The 21623-nt window shown below is 42.6% G+C and overlaps 2 protein-coding genes across 4 annotated transcripts in view; both read right to left on the reverse strand.

The window, feature by feature from the left end:
* Nucleotides 1–15837, reverse strand: part of LOC118399710 (copine-9-like) — a 164048-nt gene extending 148211 nt beyond the window's left edge. The window contains exon 1 of the mRNA XM_052473955.1: nt 15442–15837. Within this exon, the coding sequence (XP_052329915.1) occupies nt 15442–15518 (77 nt within the window). The 5' untranslated portion in view covers nt 15519–15837. The remainder of the gene's footprint in view (nt 1–15441) is intronic.
* A 4109-nt stretch (nt 15838–19946) lies between these two features.
* Nucleotides 19947–21623, reverse strand: part of LOC118399711 (myotubularin-related protein 14-like) — a 30387-nt gene continuing 28710 nt past the window's right edge. For 2 of the 3 annotated variants that reach the window (XM_052473958.1, XM_052473957.1), the window contains one exon: nt 19947–20441. In XM_052473958.1, coding sequence (XP_052329918.1) covers nt 20261–20441 — 181 coding nt within the window. In that variant the 3' untranslated portion in view covers nt 19947–20260. The remainder of the gene's footprint in view (nt 20442–21623) is intronic. The other variant, XR_008074578.1, reaches the window with a different exon arrangement.

The raw sequence follows: 21623 nt of genomic DNA on the forward strand, positions 1-21623 counted from the left end.
TTACGCTCCCGGATCCGGGTTTGAGAGTCGCAAGAAGTTAACCCAATTGAGACAGGTGGCAGCGTAACCCAGTGGTTAGATCATTGGACTAGTAACCGAAAGGTTGCAAGATTGAATTCCCGAGCTGACAAGGTACAAATCTGTCGTTCTGCTCCTGAACAAGGCAGTTAAACCACTGTTCCTAGGCCGTCATTGAAAATAAGAATTTGTTCTTAACTGACTTGCCTAGTTAAATAAAGGTTTTAAAAAAATAATAATTTAAAGATGGTTTGGGATGAGTTGTACCACAGATTGAAGGAAAAGCAGCCAACAAGTGCTCAGCATATGTGGGAATATAATTTCAGGTGAAGCTGTTTGAGATAATGCCAAGTGTGTGCAAAGCTGCCATCAGGTAAAGGGTGAAGAATCTAAAATATATTTATATTTGTTTGACACTTTTTTTTGGTTAGTACATGATTCCATATGTGCTATTTTATAGTTTTGATGTCTTCACTATTATTCTACAATGTAGAAAATAGTACAAATAAAGAAAAACTCTTTAATGAGTAGGTGTGTACAAACTTTTTGACTGCTACTGTGTGTGTGTGTGTGTGTGTGTGTGTGTGTGTGTGTGTGTGTGTGTGTGTGTGTGTGTGTGTGTGTGTGTGTGTGTGTATGTATATATATATATATATATATCCACAACTGTATACATTATAATCGAGGAGATGTCATTGGAAATCCTTTTGGCTGCTTCTGTTCTGTAGGTGGCACTGCGGCCTCTTTTCAAAGGATGGGTCCCAATCTCTCAAAAGCCCCAGGATCCAGTTGGACAGGGGTGGTCTTCTAGTTACTGGGATGAAAACCCAACTTGGGATGGGGGGAGGTTTTAGGTTTTAAAACAATTAGAGGTTTACTCAGTAGCAGTGGAAATATCATGGCAAAGCTATATGGACACTAAATGATCATGATACTTTGTAATGGTAAGTTTACAAATAGTATATTATGATAAATAGAATTCAAACTTGTTTCTCATTATGGCAAATGGTGATGAGTATAGCCAGTTATAATTGTAATGGCTTAGTAGATAATACAAAAAGACGATCAGTATTTACCTGGCAAAAAGAGAAGGAATAAAATCTCTATTGTTTACACGAAACTCATTCAACCATTTAAGATGAAGTTGTGTGATCGAATATACTTCTCCTATGGGCAAAGAAAGTCAAAATGGGTGATGATATTAAAGGTAGATGGATTCTTTAAAATATGTTATCAGACCATAAACAGATTTGGTTCCTTAATCTATAAGGTCCAAATAATGATAATCCACGGTTCTTTGAAAATATCTAATAATCGTTTATCAAGCCTACAGGCAATTCAAGACTGTATTGTTAGGGTGTGAGATTATAATACATTTTTATATACCTCAATGGAATGTAAAGAAAACATATATTAGAACTAGTGGATATACCGTATGGAGGCTTAAATATCCTGACCTAGTGAGATAAATATGGCAGAGGCTCAATTAAGCTTGACTACTTTCTTAGGTCATTCTCTCAGACACCAAAAGATTTTTTTAAATAAATACATTTTAAAAAGTGTTGATAGGTGACAGAATGGGGTCAGACCATTAAATAATTGGCATACACATTACTCTTACAGAATTTCCACGTGGGTGAGGTTTTTTGAAATGTAACCAATGCCTATTGGATGGCAAGAAGGGTCTCCCGACCCCTCCTTTCTCAGCCTCCAGTATTTATGCTGCAATAGTTTGTGTGTTGGGGGGGATAGGGTCAGTCTGTTATATCTGGAGTATTTCTCCTGTCTTATCCGTGTCTTGTGTGAATTTAAGTATGCCGTCTCTAATTCTCTTTCTTTCTCTCTCTCGGAGGACCTGAACCCTAGGACCATTCCTTAGGACTACCTGGCCTGATGACTCCTTGCTGTCCCCAGTCCACCTGGTCATGCTGCTGCTCCAGTTTCAACTGTTCTGCCTGCGGCTATGGAACCCTGACCTGTTCACCGAACATGCTACCTTTCCTAGACCTGCTGTTTTCAACTCTCTAGAGACAGCAGGAGCGGTAGAGATACTCTGAATGATCGGCTATGAAAAGCCAACAGACATTTACTCCTGATTGCTGACCAGTTGCACCCTCTACAACCACTGTGATTATTATTATTTGACCCTGCTGGTCATCTATGAACATTTGAACATCTTGGCCATGTTCTGTTATAATCTCCACCCGGCACAGCCAGAAGAGGACTGGCCACCCCGCATAGCCTGGTTCCTCTCTAGGTTTCTTCCAAGGTTCTGGCCTTTCTATGGAGTTTTTCCTAGCCACTGTGCTTCTACGCCTGCATTGCTTGCTGTTTGGGGTTTTGGGCTGGGTTTCTGTACAGCACGTTGTGACATCAGCTGATGTAAGAAGAGCTTTTTAAATCAATTTGATTGATTGATTTTAACCAAGACCAAGAATTTATAAACAAACTTATTCCGATATAACATAAGCACAGCAGATCCCCTTATTGTATGGGACAGTTTTAAAATGTGCCTTTAGAGGCCATGCAATTCAATACTCGTCTTTAAAACCGAAGTACTTTAGGTCAAAATACTTCCTATTAACAAAGGGAAATAGAGGGACTAACAGTATAGATAGAAAGCAATAACAATAGAAAGCAACAAAAGAACTGTACCAGAAAGGCACCAATTAAGTTAGAAAAAAACAAAAATAACTTGATTTAAGAAAGATCAAGAGTAATATGTTATAAAAAATAAAGCAAACTGGATGGAATATGAAAATTCACCAAATTAAATGTATCTTCATCATAGAAATGCTACCAAAAATAATTTACTGAAACTTGTTACAAATGATGGAGTCATCCATGATTCACCCAAAAATATTTTGAAAGAGGAAACAAAGTACTTTAACCTCTTCAACCTATGGGGGCGCTATGTCATTATTGGATAAAAAGACGAGCCCGTTTTAAGCGCAATATTTTGTCACGAAAATATGCTCGACTATGCATGGAATTGACAGCCTTGGAAAGACAAAACTCTCACGTTTCCAAAACTGCAAAGATATTATCTGTGAGTGCCCCAGAACTAATGCTACAGGCGAAACCAAGATGAAGTTTCATACAGGAAATGCCCCAGATTCTGAAGGCGCTGGGTTCCAATGTCTCCTTATATGGCTGTCAATGCGCCAGGAATGAGCCTGCTCTTTGTGTCATTTCTCCAAGGTGTCTGCAGCATTGTGACGTGTTTGTAGGCATATCATTGGAAGATTGACCATAAGAGACTACATTTACCTGGTGTCCCGCACCGGTGTCCTGTGTCAAAATTATTGCGTAATCTGTAGGTCCATGCGCGTTCCATTTCTTCAGAAGAGTAAGTCAACTGCCACGAGGGATTTTATCATCGATAGATATGTGAAAAACACCTTGAGGATTGATTCTAAACATCGGTTTGCCATGTTTCTGTTGATATTATGGAGTTAATTTGGAAAAAAGTTTGCGTTTTAATGACTTAATTTTCGGTTTTTTTTTAACCCAAACGTGATGAAGAATGAAGAAAACTGACCGATTTGTCAACACAAATAATATTTTTTTGTAAAAAATTTGCTATCTAACTGAGAGTCTCCTCATTGAAAATATCTGAAGTTCTTCAAAGGTAAATTATTTTATTTGAATCCTTTTCTGGTTTTTGTGAAAATGTTGCATGCTGAAAGCCAGGCATAAATCCTATGCTAGGCTATCAATATTGTTACACAAATGCTTGTTTAGCTATGGTTCAAAAGCATATTTTGAAAATCTGAGATGACAGTGTTGTTAACAAAAGGCTAAGCTTGAGAGCAAATAGATTAATTTCATTTAATTTGCGATTTTCATGAATAGTTAACATACATACATACATTTAAGTCATTTAGCAGACGCTCTTATCCAGAGCGACTTACAAATTGGTGCATTCACCTTATGACATCCAGTGGAACAGCCACTTTACAATAGTGCATCTAAATCTTTTAGGGGGGTGAGAAGGATTACTTATTCTATCCTAGGTATTCCTTAAAGAGGTGGGGTTTCAGGTGTCTCCGGAAGGTGGTCGCTGTCCTGGCGTCGTGAGGGAGTTTGTTCCACCATTGGGGGACCAGAGCAGCGAACAGTTTTGACTGGGCTGAGCGGGAACTGTACTTCCTCAGTGGTAGGGAGGCGAGCAGGCCAGAGGTGGATGAACGCAGTGCCCTTGTTTGGGTGTAGGGCCTGATCAGAGCCTGGAGGTACTGAGGTGCCGTTCCCCTCACAGCTCCGTAGGCAAGCACCATGGTCTTGTAGCGGATGCGAGCTTCAACTGGAAGCCAGTGGAGAGAGCGGAGGAGCGGGGTGACGTGAGAGAACTTGGGAAGGTTGAACACCAGACGGGCTGCGGCGTTCTGGATGAGTTGTAGGGGTTTAATGGCACAGGCAGGGAGCCCAGCCAACAGCGAGTTGCAGTAATCCAGACGGGAGATGACAAGTGCCTGGATTAGGACCTGCGCCGCTTCCTGTGTGAGGCAGGGTCGTACTCTGCGGATGTTGTAGAGCATGAACCTACAGGAACGGGCCACCGCCTTGATGTTAGTTGAGAACGACAGGGTGTTGTCCAGGATCACGCCAAGGTTCTTAGCGCTCTGGGAGGAGGACACAATGGAGTTGTCAACCGTGATGGCGAGATCATGGAACGGGCAGTCCTTCCCCGGGAGGAAGAGCAGCTCCGTCTTGCCGAGGTTCAGCTTGAGGTGGTGATCCGTCATCCACACTGATATGTCTGCCAGACATGCAGAGATGCGATTCGCCACCTGGTCATCAGAAGGGGGAAAGGAGAAGATTAATTGTGTGTCGTCTGCATAGCAATGATAGGAGAGACCATGTGAGGTTATGACAGAGCCAAGTGACTTGGTGTATAGCGAGAATAGGAGAGGGCCTAGAACAGAGCCCTGGGGACACCAGTGGTGAGAGCGCGTGGTGAGGAGACAGATTCTCGCCACGCCACCTGGTAGGAGCGACCTGTCAGGTAGGACGCAATCCAAGCGTGGGCCGCGCCGGAGATGCCCAACTCGGAGAGGGTGGAGAGGAGGATCTGATGGTTCACAGTATCGAAGGCAGCCGATAGGTCTAGAAGGATGAGAGCAGAGGAGAGAGAGTTAGCTTTAGCAGTGCGGAGCGCCTCCGTGATGCAGAGAAGAGCAGTCTCAGTTGAATGACTAGTCTTGAAACCTGACTGATTTGGATCAAGAAGGTCATTCTGAGAGAGATAGCGGTAGAGCTGGCCAAGGACGGCACGTTCGAGAGTTTTGGAGAGAAAAGAAAGAAGGGATACTGGTCTGTAGTTGTTGACATCGGAGGGATCGAGTGTAGGTTTTTTCAGAAGGGGTGCAACTCTCGCTCTCTTGAGGACGGAAGGGACGTAGCCAGCGGTCAGGGATGAGTTGATGAGCGAGGTGAGGTAAGGGAGAAGGTCTCCGGAAATGGTCTGGAGAAGAGAGGAGGGGATAGGGTCAAGCGGGCAGGTTGTTTGGCGGCCGGCCGTCACAAGACGCGAGATTTCATCTGGAGAGAGAGGGGAGAAAGAGGTCAGAGCACAGGGTAAGGCAGTGTGAGCAGAACCAGCGGTGTCGTTTGACTTAGCAAACGAGGATCGGATGTCGTCGACCTTCTTTTCAAAATGGTTGACGAAGTCATCTGCAGAGAGGGAGGAGGGGGGAGGGGGAGGAGGATTCAGGAGGGAGGAGAAGGTGGCAAAGAGCTTCCTAGGGTTAGAGGCAGATGCTTGGAATTTAGAGTGGTAGAAAGTGGCTTTATCAGCAGAGCCAGAGGAGGAAAATGTAGAGAGGAGGGAGTGAAAGGATGCCAGGTCCGCAGGGAGGCGAAGTTTTCCTCCATTTCCGCTCGGCTGCCCGGAGCCCTGTTCTGTGAGCTCGCAATGAGTCCTCGAGCCACGGAGCGGGAGGGGAGGACCGAGCCGGCCTGGAGGATAGGGGACATAGAGAGTCAAAGGATGCAGAAAGGGAGGAGAGGAGGGTTGAGGAGGCAGAATCAGGAGATAGGTTGGAGAAGGTTTGAGCAGAGGGAAGAGATGATAGGATGGAAGAGGAGAGAGTAGCGGGGGGAGAGAGAGCGAAGGTTGGGACGGCGCGATACCATCCGAGTAGGGGCAGTGTGGGAAGTGTTGGATGAGAGCGAGAGGGAAAAGGATACAAGGTAGTGGTCGGAGACTTGGAGGGAGTTGCAATGAGGTTAGTGGAAGAACAGCATCTAGTAAAGATGAGGTCGAGCGTATTGCCTGCCTTGTGAGTAGGGGGAAGGTGAGAGGGTGAGGTCAAAAGAGGAGAGGAGTGGAAAGAAGGAGGCAGAGAGGAATGAGTCAAAGGTAGACGTGGGGAGGTTAAAGTCGCCCAGAACTGTGAGAGGTGAGCCGTCCTCAGGAAAGGAGCTTATCAATGCATCAAGCTCATTGATGAACTCTCCGAGGGAACCTGGAGGGCGATAAATGATAAGGATGTTAAGCTTGAAAGGGCTGGTAACTGTGACAGCATGGAATTCAAAGGAGGCGATAGACAGATGGTTAAGGGGAGAAAGAGAGAATGACCACTTGGGAGAGATGAGGATCCCGGTGCCACCACCCCGCTGACCAGAAGCTCTCGGGGTGTGCGAGAACACGTGGGCGGACGAGGAGAGAGCAGTAGGAGTAGCAGTGTTATCTGTGGTGATCCATGTTTCCGTCAGTGCCAAGAAGTCGAGGGACTGGAGGGAGGCATAGGCTGAGATGAACTCTGCCTTGTTGGCCGCAGATCGGCAGTTCCAGAGGCTACCGGAGACCTGGAACTCCACGTGGGTCGTGCGCGCTGGGACCACCAGATTAGGGTGGCCGCGGCCACGCGGTGTGGAGCGTTTGTATGGTCTGTGCAGAGAGGAGAGAACAGGGATAGACAGACACATAGTTGACAGGCTACAGAAGAGGCTATGCTAATGCAAGGAGATTGGAATGACAAGTGGACTGCACGTCTCGAATGTTCAGAAAGTTAAGCTTACGTAGCAAGAATCTTATTGACTAAAATGATTAAAATGATACAGTACTGCTGAAGTAGGCTAGCTGGCAGTGGCTGCGTTGTTGACACTACACTAATCAAGTCGTTCCGTTGAGTGTAATAGTTTCTACAGTGCTACTATTCGGGGGCTAGCTGGCTAGCTAGCAGTGTTGATTACTTTACATTGCGTTAAAAGAACGACAATAGCTGGCTAGCTAACCTAGAAAATCGCTCTAGACTACACAATTATCTTTGATACAAGGACGGCTATGTAGCTAGCTATGTAGCTAGCTACGATCAAGCAAATCAAACCGTTGTGCTGTAATGAAATGAAATGAAAATGTGATACTACCTGTGAATGCGACCGGGTTGTTGTTGGCTAGCTGTTAGCTGTTAGCTGTTAGCTAGCTAGCAGTGTCTCCTACGTTAATGACGACAAATAGCTGGCTAGCTAACCTCGGTAAATTAAGATAATCACTCTAAGACTACACACTCTAAACTACACAATTATCTTGGATACGAAGACAGCAAAGACAACTATGTAGCTAGCTAACACTACACTAATCAAGTCGTTCAGTTGAGTGTAATAGTTTCTACGGTGCTGCTATACGGTGGACGTTAGCTATGTGGCTAGCTGCAGTAGACTACGTTAGGACGACGACATACGATAATTACGCAATTGTGTTATGCTAATGAGCTTGAGGATAGATTTACACAATCCTGGATACAGGTTTTTTTCGTAGCTAAACGTGACGCAGAAAACGGACCGATTTGTCAACACAAATAATATTTTTTGTAAAAATGGAACATTTGCTATCTAACTGAGAGTCTCCTCATTGAAAACATCTGAAGTTCTTCAAAGGTAAATTATTTTATTTGAATGCTTTTCTGGTTTTTGTGAAAATGTTGCCTGCTGAATGCTAACGCTAAATGCTACGCTAAATGCTACACTAGCAATCAATACTGTTACACAAATGCTTGTTTTGCAATGGTTGAGAAGCATATTTTGAAAATCTGAGATGACAGTGTTGTTAACAAAAGGCTAATAAGCTTGAGAGCAAATAGATTAATTTCATTTCATTTGCGATTTTCATGAAAAGTTAACGTTGCTTTATGGTAATGAGCTTGAGGCTGTAGTCACGATACCGGATCCGGGATGGCTCGACGCAAGAAGTTAAGCATATGTTTTAGTTTCAGTCTCCATCTCCACTAACCAAAATGAATTGTATGGATTTTTTTCTATTAATAATGTTAAATTAACAGCTGTACAGAAAGACTCATGTGGAGGACAAATTACAGAGGATGATGCCATTATTAATATTGATGCAATTATAGCCTTTAAATCCAGGAAAACTTCAGGGCTGGGTGGCATACCAGTTGAGGTATATCAAATATGTGTTAATGTACTCAGAGGACTGTTATTAGAATGTTTTAACCACTCTTAAAAAATTGCAGGGTATCCAATACTCAAGAAGAAGGTCTGATTTCACTATTATTGAAACAGGAACCAAGTGATAAATTTAAAATATCTAGTCCATTTGAAAAATTGGAGGCCCCTTTCAATGTTGTGCATACCTTTTTAAAATTATATTGTCAGATATTATTAATCGTAATCAGACAGGCTTTTTATATGGTCGATACATTGGAGGTAATATAAGACAAGTACTGGAAAAAATATAACGCTATAAAAATCAGGGAAACCAGGCCTGGTATTCATAGCTGACTTTGGACTTTCAACTGGAAGTTATACATAAATGCCTGGAATATTTATATTTTGGAGAATCTCTTATACAATGGCTTACAGTCATGTATAGTAACCCTAGGTGTATAGTAAATAATGGCCACTTCTCAGAAAGTATTAAACTGTCAAGAGGAATAAAACAAGGTTGTCCACTATCGGCATATCTGTTTATTATGTCCATTGAAATGTTAGCTGTTAAAATCAGATCCAACAATAATATCAAGTGGCTAGAAATTCAGGGCTAAAAACAAAGGTGTCATTGTATTCTGATGATTCATGCTTTCATTTTAATCCATCATTTGGATCTCTCCATAGCCTCATAGAGGATCTAGAAAATGTTTCTAACCTCTCAGGATTATGTAAGTGTATTATATTATGTAGGTATTGGATCACGAACAAATACAACTTCTACATTACTCTGTAGTTTACCAATAAATTAGTCAGACAGTGAAGAAGACATACCAGGTATTCATATCCCGAAATAAAGAAATTCTCACTACAATACATTTTTATAGAAAGTTAGCAAAAATAGATAAACTCTTGCTACCATGGATAGGAAAATACCTGTCTATTTGTGGAAAAATCACCTGATTAACCCTTTAGTCATATCCCAGTTCACCCATTTGTTTATGGCTCTGTCTATTTATACAATGAATATGAATTTGGAGGGCAGAATTTATTACATTTTACAGCATTAGACCTCTCACTAACGGCTGCAGTCATACAAAAGCTATACTTAAATCCAAACTGGTTTTCTAGCAGATTAGTAAGAATGTGTCACCCCGTGTTCAAGAATGGATTACAAATGCTTACTTTTGATTATTTGAAAATAAAATAATCTCCAAAATATAGCCATTTTTTAAAACAAACCATAGAAAGTTGGTTCAAATTGAAGTTTAATCCACCAGAAAAGACCGAAGAAATATTACAACAAATATGGTTCAACTCAAATAATTGTTAAACAATATATATATATATTCTGGGGGGAAATTATTTAAAACTGTATAATCTTGGTAAATTATATCATAAAAATGACTGGTGGAGTTGTCACACATCGAAATGTCTGCTCTATCCAAAATTTCAGCATTTCTGCTAAAAGGGAAGACTGGAAGGGGGTGAAGAGAAGGGAAATGGTCTGTCTAACATTAAAGACAGAAACTAGTTAAAGAAAATTGTGATACATAAGAAAAAGTATACCAGTTTCATTTAAGGACCAAAAAAGTGACAGCTGTGCCATGCAGGCTGCAAAATAGTTGGGAATAGATTTTTTATGTTACACAAACGGTTACACAAAATGACACTGGATTCAAAACTTAAGAGTTTTTCAATTTAAACGATTATACAAAATTCTTGCCAACAATAACATTTTATATACAAAAATATGTTGACACCCCTTCAAATTATTGGATTCGGTTATTTCAGCCACACCCATTGCTGACGTGTGTATTGAATTGAGCACACAACCATGCAATCTTTCAACGTGGCACTGTCATAGGATGCCACCTTTCCAACAAGTGATTTCATCAAATTTCTGCCCTGCTAGAGACGGCCCAGTCAACTGTAAGTGCTGTCATTGTGAAGTGGAAACGTCTAGGAGCAACAACGGTTCAGTTGCGAAGTGGAAGGCCACACAAGCTCACAGAACGGTACCGCCGAGTGCTGAAGCGCGTAAAAATAGTTTGTCCTCAATTGCAACAATCACTACCGAGTTCCAAACTGCCTGTGGAAGCAACATCAGCACAATAACTGTTCATCGGGAGCTTCGTGAAATAGGTGTCCATGGCTGAGCAGCTGCAGACAAGCCTAAGATCACCATGGGCAATGCCTAGCATTGCCTGGAGTGGTGTAAAGCTCGCCGCCACTCTGGAGCAGTTGAAACTTGTTCTCTGGAGTGATGAATCACGCTTCACCATCTGGCAGTCCAACAGACTAATTTGGGTTTGGCGGAATCCAGGAGAACGCTACCTGCCCCAATGCATAGTGGCAACTGTAAAGTTTGGTGGAATAATTGTCTGTAGCTGTTTTTCATGTTTTGGGCTAGGCCACTTCCAGTGAAGGGTAATGCTACAGCATTCTAGATGATTCTGTGCTTCCAACTTTGTGGCAAAAGTTTGGGGAAGGCCCTTTCCTGTTTCAGCATGACAATGCCCCCGTGAACAAAGCGAGGTCCATACAGAAATGGTTTATCGAGATCAGTGTGGAAGAACTTGACTGGCCTGCACAGAGCCCTGACCTCAACACCATCCAAAACCTTTGGGTTGAATTGGAACGCCAACTGCGAGCCAGGCCTAATAGCCATCAGTGCCCGACCTCACTAATGCTCGTGGCTGAATGGAAGCAAGTCCCCACAGAAATGTTCATACATATAGTGGAAAGCCTTCCTAGAAGAGTGGAGGCTGTTATAGCAGCAAAGGGGGGGGGGGGACAAACTCAACCTTAATGCTCATCATGATTTTGTAATTAGGTTTTCAATGAGTGGGTGTCCACATACTTTTGGTCATGTAGTGTATATGGGGGATACAACCATCTATGCAGATTTTGCTGGGGAGAGACGGAATCATTAAATCACTTGTATTGATACTGCCCATATGTAGCTTGTTTTTGGTTGAGGTTCAGGAATGGCTGAAGAATTACAACATTTACCTGGAGGTAACTATGCAAATAGCACCGCTGGGTAATTTGAAAAAAAGAAAAAGAAAAGATAACTAATCTAAAATATACTGTGTCTGTAAAATGTATATAGTATGCATAAACTGGAAGTAGACGCCTAAGTATTGTAGTCCATTCGTTTACTCCAATTAGGGGAGGGATGGTAGGATTAGGGGGAAAAGATAAAGAAGGAAAATATGTACACAAAATATATATTTACCCCCAAAATATATGGGGGATTGGAAATGCTGTTTTCAACTGTTCTGCCTTATTATTATTTGACATGCTGGTCATTTATGAACATTTGAACATCTTGGCCATGTTCTGTTATAATCTCCACCCGGCACAGCCAGAAGAGGACTGGCCACCCCACATACCCTGGTTCCTCTCTAGGTTTCTTCCTAGGTTGTGGCCTTTCTAGGGAGTTTTTCCTAGCCACCGTGCTTCTACACCTGCATTGCTTGCTGTTTGGGGTTTTAGGCTGGGTTTCTGTACAGCACTTTGAGATATCAGCTGATGTACGAAGGGCTATATAAATAAATTTGATTTGATTTGAAATGCGGATAATTAAATGGATAGAAGCCACAATCTATCTGCAATATTAAGGCTGATCTACCCCCCTAAAAAAAATATTGAATTAACTGGCCAGACTACGGCCTGTTTGTTTTGATTATTCATATATTTTTCTGAGTTTGGCTGTCAAGACCCTGTGGGTCTCTATGCGCCAAGTACTCTCTCATATTCACAGCTGATGCCCAGTTGCCATGGAGTGTGTTTCAGGGGGGAATTCACCCAACCCCATTCTGTCAGTGTCAGGCAGCAAAGACAATCCCCCCTTGCCACCCCCTAGACCAGCCCTGTCTGTTCCATGGGCCGAGGTAGGCTGAAAATGCTCAACTCGACAAGTTATTTACATTTGTCACCCAAACAAGTTTCTTTAAAGGATGTTACTTTTGTAGGCCATTTCATTTCAATCTAGACTTGCAGCCGATGATGTAGCCTACTCTAATCTACATTTTTTTTTTTTTTTACTGTTGTTTTCAACTGGGGGAGGCAGGGAGCCTGGCGGGAAGGAGCATTGGACCAGTAACCGAAAGGTTGCTGGATCGAATCCCCGAGCTGACAAGGTAAAAATCTGTCACCTGCCGCTCTGTTCCCCGGACGTCGATTACGTGGATGTCAATTAAGACAGCCTCCCGCACCTCTCTGATTCAGAGAGGTTGGGTTAAATGTTGAAGACAGATTTCAGCTGACAACTGACTAGGTACAATTGAAGTCGGAAATTTACATACACCTTAGCCAAATACATTTAAACTCAGTTTTCACAATTCCTGACATTTAATCCTAGTAAATATTCCCTGTCTTAGGTCAATTAGGATCATCACTTTATTTTAAGAATGTGAAATGTCAGAATAATAGTAGAGAGAATTATTTATTTCATCATCAGATTCATCAGATTCCCAGTGGGTCAGACATTTACAAACACTCAATTAGTATTTGGTAGCATTGCCTTTAAATTGTTTAACTTGGGTCAAATGTTTTGGGTAGCTTTCCATAAGTTTCCCACAATAAGTTGGGTGAATTTTGGCACATTCCTCCTGACAGAGCTGGTGTAACCGAGTCAGGTTTGTAGGCCTTCTTGCTCGCACACACTTTTTCAGTTCTGCCAATGTAACAGTATAACTTTAGACCGTCCCCTCGCCCATACCCGGGCGCGAACCCTCTGCACACATCAACAACAGTCACCGACAAAGCATCGTTACCCATCGCTCCACAAAAGCCACAGCCCTTGCAGAGCAAGGGGAACCACTACTTCAAGGTCTCAGAGCAAGTGACGTTACCGATTGAAACGCTATTTAGCGCGCACCCCCGCTAACTAGCTAGCCGTTTCACATCGGTAAAACCAACAATTTTTCTGTAGGATTGACATCAGTGCTTTGTGATGGCCACTCCAATAACTTGACTTTGTTGTCCTTAAGCCATTTTTCCACAACTTGGGAAGTATGCATGGGGTCACTGTCCATTTGGAAGACCCATATTTGTGACCAAGCTTTAACTTCCTGACTGATGTCTTGAGATGTTGCTTCAATATATGCACAGAATTTTCCTCCCTCATGATGACATCTATTTTGTGAATTGCACCAGTCCCTCCTACAGCAAAGCACCGCCACAACATGATGCTGCCTTCCCCTTTTTCCGCCAAACATAACAATGGTAATTATGGCCAAACAGTTATTTTTTGTTTCATCAGACCAGAGGACATTTCTCCAAAAGGTACAATCTTTGTCCCCATGTGCAGTTGCAAACCGTAGTCTGGCTTTTTTTATGTCTGTTTTGGAGCAGTGGCTTCTTCCTTGCTGAGCAGCCTTTCAGGTTATGTCGATATAGGACTCGTTTTACTGTGGATATAGATACTTTTGTACCCGTTTCCTCCAGCATCTTCAGAAGGTCCTTTGCTGTTGTTCTGGGATTGATTGGCACTTCTCTCACCAAAGTACATTCATCTCTAGGAGACAGAACACGTCTCCTTCCTGAGCGATATGACGGCTGCGTGGTCCCATGCGTGGTCCCATACTTGCGTCCTATTGTTTGTACTGGTGAACGTGGTACCTTCAGGCATTTGGAAATTGCTCCCAAGGATGAACCAGACTTGTGGAGGTCTACAATATTTTTTCTGAGGTCTTGGCTGATTTCTTTTGATTTCCCCATGATGTCAAGCAAAAAGGCACTGAGTTTGAAGGTAGGCCTTGAAATACATCCACAGGTACACCTCCAATTGACTCAAATGATGTCAATTTGTTTATCAGAAGCTTATAAAACCATATCGTAATTTTCTGGAATTTTCCAAGCTGTTTAAAAGGCACAGTCAACTTAGTATATGTAAACTTCTGACCCACTGGAATTGTTATACAGTGAATTATAAGTGAAATAATCTGTAAACTATTGTTGGAAAAATTACTTGTGTCGTGCACAAAGTAGATGTCCTAACTGACTTGCCAAAACAAAAAGAAATTTGTGGAGTGGTTGAAAAACGAGTTTTATTGACTCCAAACTATGTGTATGTAAACTTCCGACTTCAACTGTATTTCCCTTTCAGTGTCTGGAGAGACGTCATGAATTAATGGGTTTGTATTTAAAAGTAACGTTTAGCCTGTGATTTAACCAACATATATATATATATATTACTTTCATTATTTACTGCTCTATTTTTCAAGTTAGACGTTGGTTAAATCACAATCATAGGCTAAACATTCATTTTAAATACAATCCCATTTGTCTTGTTTATTCTTTATAAGTAGGCCTAGGTAACAACTAAGTACGGACTAAGATGCACCAAGCTCAGTGCTCCAACAGGCTTTAAGACAACTAGGCTGTATAGGGCCTACTTGTGTTAACCAGGTCAAACACTATGAATCAAGGCATTGGTTAGGACTCAATCTCGATTCCAATGGTCTTCTTGGACATGCAAAGTTTCACTGTGAAAATAAGTGATGAAGAAGTGCGCACGGCACTCCTGACCTGAATAAAATGTGGGCACCCACTCCTTCCTCTCACACACCCCGTCTAGCGGATTTGAATGTGACAGGAACATGGACGGTGGCGTATTAATATCCATAACCTATCCATGTGATCTGCGAGTTCGCCCGTTGGAGCTCTCTCGAAGTCACTCAGAATAAATACAGTTATGCTGCTCTACCCCCACGTAGCTCTACACCCACTGTTAATGCAAATGTCTTACAAGCGTCCGAGTTCTGCGCAGAGATACAAAGACACTTAGAGCTAAAATGTTTTGAAATTACGACTATTAGCCAACAGATGTTTGAGAATAGTTGAAATACTAATTACCTGCAAAAGATAGATTCACAAACATCTCCGTGCCAAATAACGTTACAGGCTACAGCACTCATTCCCGTTGACAGACTATCATCCTACAACATTATCAACAGCGTAAATATAATATGTTCTTTTCAATAATGACTATTGGATACGTTGTGATTATACTGGTCTTACCTGCACGAGACAGTAAGTTCAATTTTCGTCGCAGGTACGGTGGAGTTGAGCGGGTCGAAGTCCCCAATTGTGGCCATGGTCAAGCTTTAGATCAGTTCCTCTTCAATGTGAACTTCTCAACGATGTTCAGCCACTACTCTTTGCCGATATTTTGTTTGAAAATATCTCCCTTCGCCTGGAAAAAATAAACAAAGGCACCAAATAGCTGCGTTTGTTGACAAACGTCTTCAGAGTTGAGCGCGAGGTGCATACCTGTGGGTGAGGCAGGTTGGGCAGCGCTCGAGACGTTCCATGGTGTGGTGGAGGAGCGCGACAGAACGTTGTGCGCGTCACTGGAAAGCACGGACGGGTCCTTCGCTCCATATTTCTGTTTAACCATCGGCAGGTGGAGGCAGAGACTTTCAGAAGTTGTTGGCAGCAGAATGTTGGATTTCAAGTTAATGCGGCATTAAAGTGTGTTTTCTATGAAGCTCAACTGTGTATTTGTTTTCTTTTTAATTGTGATATTGTCCCACTATAGGTTACCAGTGGAGCTTCCCAGTTAGGAACAGTTAGGACAAAAAGAGGAAGGGAGGGGGGGGGACCACCATAGAACATGTTTAAATAATAAATCAACTTTTAAAAACTTTGGCTTGCCAAATAGGTTTCGGTCACCAAATTACCAGAACCATATAATTAGATAATGAATTATATCATTCCATATAGACTAATCATAATGGATTATATGATATCTGCGATTAAAACATTGGGTTTACATAGAATGTGAAAATCAGAACAGCCAGCAGAGCCAATCCATAGCCAATGGCCTGTTTCTCTGCACATCTTTTAAAGTCTAAAATATAGGACCAATGATTCAGGGTAGAAATGATTGTACATACAAACAAACCTTTGTTTCTTCTTTATTCATAATTACCACCTGCAGATCAATTCACCTTTCTCAATGTCGCCTCACTGGTGACAGTTAAAGAGCAATTTAAAAAGGAACAAACATGATAAAAGAAAAACATGTCAATCTGTTGATACAGACAATAGAAGTAAAATGAATGCGGAACGAAGCATTTCAGTCAAATCAAGAGGGGTACAACAAACAAAAAAATCATACTAGAAGTACTATATTCAACTAGTTTTAATTAGTTGGGGAAATTACATGCAAAAACATGGATGAGTTGAACAATCGCTTGAGGTGCTTGTGTAATTCTAAAAGGTAAGTGCCCAGTGTGAAGTGAGTGGTATGGATCAACTGTAAACAATCTAGGGGCTCTAGGGCTGCCTATAGCCACCAACAGGGACCTATAGGAATAGAACCAAGTGTCACCAATGTATCCTACCATGGACATATTCAATATTTCTCTGGTATGATAAATTATATCAGAGTTGATTACTACAGGATATGATGGGAGTAAAATAATTTAAATCATAAAAAATAAAAAGTAAACATCTCTCAAATTCAGGTGGGAGGAAGGACCAATGGCACAGTGATTTGTTTTTGATTTTAAAGGATTAGATGGTGAAAGCAACCAAGTAAGCATCCAATGAAGTCCGGGTTTGGACGGTGTAGGCCGTCATTGTAAATACGAATTTGTTATTTTAACTGACTTTCCTAGTTAAATAAAGGTTAAATAAAAAATACTGTTGGAAGATTGAATGAGACAGAGAATGGACAATTGAGTTATAGCCAGATGTACAATATTGCATCAGTCCGCACACTGGTTGACAAGTGAGAGTACTCTAGAAAAGGTAACATCTCGCACCAATATCCTTAAATCGTGGCCAAAGTCTCATCTTCCTGATCTGAAAGGCTTGTTTCGGATCTCAAAGAGGAACTGAGAACATGGAGAGGATAGGATGGATAAGGAGAGATCCCTGTTCAGTGGCAGCGAACTGATCCAGTCCACTGGCTCATGCAGCAATAAGAGAGCTTTTACTCGGCCATTAATGAAGTGTTCAAGTGCTAGAAGTTATCAGAATCTTCTAGTTCCGAGTTGGACATTTCAATTGAAAGACCCTCCAAGTCGCAATTACAAGTGGGAAACGGAGTTGAGACGTTTCACCACGGACTAAGCTTTTACCTTTTCAACCAAAACATGGCAACAAATCCTTTTTTTTGACAATTACAATCTTCTCAATATGGATAATATAGCTAGTCTGACAATACTGTCAATTTTAAGCAAACTAGCTGACTTTATTATTAACAATGTTAGGGCTTCTTTATACTACTTTGAGGACAAACTAGGTCCAGAAGAGATACTTGTGTAGTGTAACAAGACAGATCTAGATTCAAAACTTTTAAAGAGATGTCTCCCACACTACCTCCAGTGGCTTAGGTCACAAAGAGAGGTCATATTCCAGGCTGACTACATTGCAGTCATGCCGCTTGCACTGACCAATGGTTCTGTGCCATGTCTTTGACTGCACAGTCAGGTTTCAGATTGCTAGATCTGATGCAGTAAGATTATATGTTTAACACCTATCCAGGTGTTGCGAGCCGACTGCAATGTAGTCGGTCTGGAACGCAGCCACAAAGTACATAAAATGATAACAAAGGCTGATTAGCAGGGTGGCTCGGAGCCAACATATCGCACAACTGAGAGAAAAAAAAGTTGAGAGATGAAGTGACTGAGCATACGAATAGCTGTCAGTGACTGAGCACACGAATAGCTGTCAGAAGTGGGCTCAAATCTAAACCTTGTGAAGGACTTTTAAAGAACTTTCGACGCAGCCAACTAATACGCCTGGCTTCTGGTATGTGGTCTGAAGCCCAGATAATGGTGTCACCTGGATCTGTTCACACCACAACCGTAGGAGTCAATAATGGTGAGTATGTGCACATAGATATACTGTGTGAAAATGTTTTGTATGGCAACACAACATTTTTGTTTAAATTTCTGCACATAAAAGTGACTTAACAGACCTTAAAAGTCTAATTATTAAAAACAAGTAACCAATTCAAAAATAGGTTGATAGGAATCAACATATTAAATTCTACAGAATTAAGCTACATCCAGCTTGATATGACTTTTCTATGCCAAATAGAAACAGCATGTTTCTATTACCCTGACACACTTAGCTAGTGCTGCTTGTTGACAACCACAATACGCACTACAATTATATGGTAACGCTTCCTTCTGGTTCGGCACTGAATAGCAGCTTCTGGTTCGGCACTGAATAGCAGCTTCTGGTTCGGCACTGAATAGCAGCTTCTGGTTCGGCACTGAATAGCAGCTTCTGGTTCGGCACTGAATAGCAGCTTCTGGTTCGGCACTGAATAGCAGCTTCTGGTTCGGCACCGAATAGCAGCTTCTGGTTCGGCACTGAATAGCAGCTTCTGGTTCGGCACTGAATAGCAGCTTCTGGTTCGGCACCGAATAGCAGCTTCTGGTTCGGCACTGAATAGCAGCTTCTGGTTCGGCACTGAATAGCAGCTTCTGGTTCGGCACTGAATAGCAGCTTCTGGTTCGGCACTGAATAGCAGCTTCTGGTTCGGCACTGAATAGCAGCTTCTGGTTCTAGCAGCTTCTGGTTCGGCACTGAATAGCAGCTTCTGGTTCGGCACTGAATAGCAGTTCTGGTTCGGCACCGAATAGCAGCTTCTGGTTGAATAGCAGCTTCTGGTTCGGCACTGAATAGCAGCTTCTGGTTCGGCACTGAATAGCAGCTTCTGGTTCGGCACTGAATAGCAGCTTCTGGTTCGGCACTGAATAGCAGCTTCTGGTTCGGCACTGAATAGCATAGCAGCTTCTGGTTCGGCACTGAATAGCACTGAATAGCAGCTTCTGGTTCGGCACTGAATAGCAGCTTCTGGTTCGGCACTGAATAGCAGCTTCTGGTTCGGCACTGAATAGCAGCTTCTGGTTCGGCACCGAATAGCAGCTTCTGGTTCGGCACCGAATAGCAGCTTCTGGTTCGGCACCGAATAGCAGCTTCTGGTTCGGCACTGAATAGCAGCTTCTGGTTCGGCACTGAATAGCAGCTTCTGGTTCGGCACCGAATAGCAGCTTCTGGTTCGGCACTGAATAGCAGATTTTTTTGAGTGTTCGTTCACTACAGAGAAGTGTGGCGTCTTCGATTTAGGACGGATCGGCACGTTAAATCCAAAATAATTACTTTAAAAACAGAAAAGAAATAACTCCACATAATATGCTTTGAATGCTCTGCATGTAACAAGTCAATTTTACTCTGACCACACTCATGGCACGGAATCCCGAAGAAAAATGCTCCATACGTTAAAGTACAACGGTCTGTCTCTTATTGATAGTGTGGCTGACATGGCCACGCCCCACAAGACACTCCCTGAATCGACAAAAAAATGTAGCAAACAAAAAAGGAATAACTCCAGAGAGAAAGTTGGAAATGCATGAATAAAAAAATATATATTTTTTAAAAAGAGAAATTAAAGAACAAAATAAACCCAGGGTATGTAATGTTTGAGATGTGTATATATATAAAAAAAATAATTACAAACACTTTTAAACCAACAAATATAAAAGGACACTTCAACCCCTGAATAGAGTAGAGAAGTTTGGCACTTTTTATTTTTATTACAGTCCATACGAGATTCATCTTCCCTTGATGGAGATGAATGCGGATTGTGGACCGCAATTCAATAGGACGGGATTTAGTGGGAGAGGGGTGGGGTGGTCAGGGCCCATATTCACAGAGCCTCACGGTAGGAGTGCTGATCTAGAATCAGGCCTTCCTGTCCATATGATCTAACAGGAAAAACTGATCCTATATCAGCATTCCTACTCTGAGACACTTTATGAATACAATGATTACGAGCCCGGAGTTCACATTTGGGGTGGGGAGACCTGACCCTAGATCAGACGATGCTGTTGGTGCCCCGGAGGCCCACGCCACGGGCAAACTGCTCCAGGAGGCCTGAGATGGCACCGGAGGGGCTGGGAGCGCTGGACTTGAGGCCCACGGTGGAGCTGTAGGCAGCCAGGAACACCTCCCTCACAGTCTCCAGACGAGCCTGACGCTCCGAGGAGGACGGGCAACTGGGAGAGACAGGGATGAGAGAAGGAGAAGGGGGGGTGGAGCGAAAGATAGGAGAACACAGTAAACAAGTTAGAGAGGAGAGGAGAGTGAATTTAAGGAAGAGATGAGAGAAAAGGGCAGGAAACAGGCGAGAGAAGAGAGAGAAGGGCACAAGAGAGGAATAAGAAGAGAAGCGAGAACCCATCTTTTAATTCTGAAAGAGGGACACAGTGTACATGGAAATTCACAATCAGAGACCGCATGCTGTCTGGCTGGCTGTCTCTCCTCGTCCCTCTCCCCTCGTTCTCCCTTCCAATCAAGATGGATAGATGTTATTTGTCTATGCCGCCTGCAAGCGTTGATCGGGACACTCAATTTATCAGCCAGCTCAAGTTGAAATGGAAATGTGTGGAACTCTTGGAAAGAGAAGGAGTCTGGAAAACGAAGAGACAGACGGAAAATAAACTCCCTCCCTCTTCCCTTCCAGTTGTACTTATAATCCTCCGGGACGAAGAATGATGAGGGAAAAAAACGTTCAGTTCCCTTGTCTGAAAAGTACACGAACACAAACGTGCATATTGCTCAGACTATCAGTTCCCTTGTCTGAAAAGTACACGAACACAAATGTGCATACTGCTCAGACTATCAGTGTGTAGTGTTTATGGAGACTGTCTAAACAGTCTGCTGAACACTGTTGTGCATGTGTACACACACACACACACACACACACACACACCCTGCCCAACACACTATTTTTGTGCTTTGTCACTTAAACACACACCAACACACTCTATCCAACCCTGCAGGTGTGTGCCACACACACAAACACAGCAGAGGGCCTGCCCCTCACTGAGCCCTGTACCTCTGCCTCCTCTCTCACATAGGAACGGAACAGGTACAGGAGGAGGAGGTGAATAGATAAGGAAGAAAGGGAGGGGCGAGAAGAGACAGAAAGAGAGAGGAGTGCTATTCCGGAGAGTTAGAGGTGTGCATGGCTGCATTCCAATTCTCTATCATTCTGCTGAATTGTACACTCCCCCTTGTGGATTTAAAGGGAATGGACTGGTGTGAGGAATACGGAGGAAACTCCCTTCAGCTATGCACCAATCCAATGCTTTTAAACATCCCGGGGGAAGTGACCGACTGCACACACTGTCGGGAGAAGGGGTGAGAATCGGAACGTGGTCTTAGGGTGCGTCCCA

Source organism: Oncorhynchus keta, chromosome 21, assembly GCF_023373465.1.
Source record: "Oncorhynchus keta strain PuntledgeMale-10-30-2019 chromosome 21, Oket_V2, whole genome shotgun sequence".
In the NCBI taxonomy this organism is placed as follows: domain Eukaryota; kingdom Metazoa; phylum Chordata; class Actinopteri; order Salmoniformes; family Salmonidae; genus Oncorhynchus; species Oncorhynchus keta.